The following is a 2,641-nucleotide window of genomic DNA, read 5'->3' on the forward strand; positions in this document are numbered from 1 at the left end:
GGCATAAGCAGCATGTAGGATATCCTCCAGGTAAAACCTAGAGCAAATGGCTTTTATAAGAAAGTCTGTCAATATGCTTACTGGAAACTACAAAAAGTAAGAAAACAACCTTCAGCAACTGCACCTGATTTGCACATTTACATCCACAGCAGCAACCAGAACAGACACAGGAGCGGGTGCCATTTCTGACAACACTCTGTATATTATGCACAGGAGGAAAACCACCACCCCCAATAATCACTACATGTGAACTCAGGGTACAGGTCTCCTGCCTTCCTACAGAGTTCTCTTTAATGCCTGCCTCATCGAAATCAATAAAAAAGGACAGTACCTTTCATAACAGCCATCAGTTCGACGGGTTTACTTGGTGGTTAGCTATTCCGATTACAAAAGAAACAGATAAGGTGCCAGAATCCAGGGTTACCCCTGAAGCCCTTCAATGGATCCGACAGTGATTTTAAATATAAAACAAAGGAGATGCCTGAACATCAATAAGACAAACTGGTTTTAAAGTGAAGTGATAAATTTCAGTGAATCAGGTCCAGGTAAAGTCTTTAAAAAAAAAACAAAACACAAATATTTACAGTAAACATTTTGAACTCTGGAATGCAGATATAGTACAATTACTAGAACATCACATTTACAAAACTGCTTGGGCAGTTGTTGCTCCAGAGTGAGAATTGGGAAATGTACAAGCCAGTCCACACTTTAGATATGTTATTAAAATACATTGTTAATCATAAAAATACTTTACTATGTACAGGTTCGCTGTAAAAACTCTAGATTTACCCGCTGAAGGAAGCCTCTCAGGCCATTTCCGGCCCATGGGTCCAGGAACCGGTACGGTCGTTAACCTGGTCACGCCAGGCTCTGGCTGGAGCTGTGGCCGGTTCTCCAATGAAACAGCGAGCAAGTCCCTCTGCAGGGGCCTAGTTGGAAGAGTCCGTTTTACTTCCGCTATATCTTACTCTCCTAAATGCTGGTCCAAGTAACTCTGGGCATTCACATAATTCATTTGCAATTTGGTTGCACTTTAAAATAAGACTATAGTTTATTTGATCAGTTATTACACTGTCTTGCTTGTAGTCGGGATGGTTTGCGATAAACTCCCTCATCCATTTGGCGACTGTCATTAGTTCTCCTGAAAAAGAAAAAAATTTTTAGGACACTTTAATAGTAGTGCTTTTTAAAATACAAGTTGACATTTGGCCGGGATGCATAATCCTCAAGAAAAAGCAGCGTGACCTTTGGTGTGGCCAGGTGGCGGGGCTGGGAAAGCATGCTTTCCATAGTGTTTGCAGGACTCCTCCTGGAAAAGAATTTCAGGCTGCAAGCAGGCAACTAGACCACACACATCCCAGTGCTGCCTGGCAGACGCTACCCGCACACTGACCGACACTGCCAGCTCGTAAGAAACGAGAGCCAGCACGTGCACTAACGCACGCGGCCTCCCATTTGGCCAGAGGGCTAAGACCACATATGCTGGCCGTGTCATGAGACTACCTCAGAGGACAGCAGGTCCCGCGTTTGCCAGAGCGACCTTTGGTCAAAGAGGTGGAGAGAAAAAGAACAGTAAGTGGAGTGGGAAACTGGCAGACATACCATTGGGGGTACATCCTTTGTAAAATACAGATGCCATTACCACCATCACTGTTGCTCTGGTTCACAGCTGACGGCTCCCCCGGCTAACAGAGGAGGGGTTCCTGGGGTGCTCACTGTATGCAGCAGGCTGAAGACCCCGACGCCCTCGCTGTGTTGCTTATTTACCTTACAGAGTTACTCAGCCCTACAAAAAGAGCCCGTGATGGTGCACAAAGAACACAGCTGGACTTCAGTCACAACTAGGCACTGTGCTGCATTCTCTACAATGCCATCGACTTAAATTTTATGAATCAGTATGAATCAGTATTAAAAAATAGAGCACTAATTAAACTGTGACTATCAGAGATTATAAGGTGTATCTGATTGTAGAGATGTCAAAATGTGAAAAGGTGTGTATTAATAAATGCATCCTTTAAAACAGCGGTCGCCAACCGGTGGTCTGTGGACCACTGGTGGTCCGTGAGGTCTGAAAAGTTGGCGACTTTAAGAATCTGAGTATTTTAAGATTGTGAGATTCTGCCTACATTGAGATTTGTTTTTAAAAAAAAAAGGAAGCAAAGGATACCATACCAGATGCTCTCTTCTTAATCAGCTTCAGGTAGTTCAGAATGCTACATCTGGTGTCCACATCCACTTCCATGTTTTCCAGGTAGCAGTTCAGAATCGGGATCAGCCCAGGAAACACGCCTTCCTGCACGAAGCAGGAGATGCCATGAGCTCCCTGCCTGCGGGTGTCGGCCAGCCGGCAGGCAGTGGGCGCACAGGACCCTACCTTCCCATTGATGATGGTGTCTATGCTCATCAGGGCGTACTCCTCGTGCTCCTCTGCGGCCAGCTCCGCGCTCTGCTGGGCCTTGCCACAGCCGTCCACCACAGCGTTGCCACCTGCTGGTGATGGCAGAGCAGCGTTAGTAGCCTGTTGTAGCCTAAGTGGCCCCAGAAATCCAAGAGGATGTAATACCTTTGCAAATATCTTTCCTGAAATAGAACATTCCCTGCAGGACAGCATCTCGTTTCTGTGCGACTTTCATGTTTTCAT

General features: G+C 45.7%; 1 protein-coding gene across 1 annotated transcript in view; it reads right to left on the reverse strand.

The window, feature by feature from the left end:
* Positions 1-177: 177 nt before the first annotated feature.
* Positions 178-2,641, reverse strand: part of GCLC (glutamate-cysteine ligase catalytic subunit) — a 46,218-nt gene continuing 43,754 nt past the window's right edge. The window contains exons 13-16 of the mRNA XM_014459643.2: positions 2,564-2,641; positions 2,375-2,487; positions 2,173-2,293; positions 178-1,141 (exon numbers count right to left, since the gene is read on the reverse strand). Coding sequence (XP_014315129.1) covers positions 930-1,141; positions 2,173-2,293; positions 2,375-2,487; positions 2,564-2,641 — 524 coding nt within the window. The 3' untranslated portion in view covers positions 178-929. The remainder of the gene's footprint in view (positions 1,142-2,172; positions 2,294-2,374; positions 2,488-2,563) is intronic.

Source organism: Myotis lucifugus, unplaced genomic scaffold (assembly GCF_000147115.1).
Source record: "Myotis lucifugus unplaced genomic scaffold, Myoluc2.0 scaffold_111, whole genome shotgun sequence".
Classification (NCBI taxonomy): domain Eukaryota; kingdom Metazoa; phylum Chordata; class Mammalia; order Chiroptera; family Vespertilionidae; genus Myotis; species Myotis lucifugus.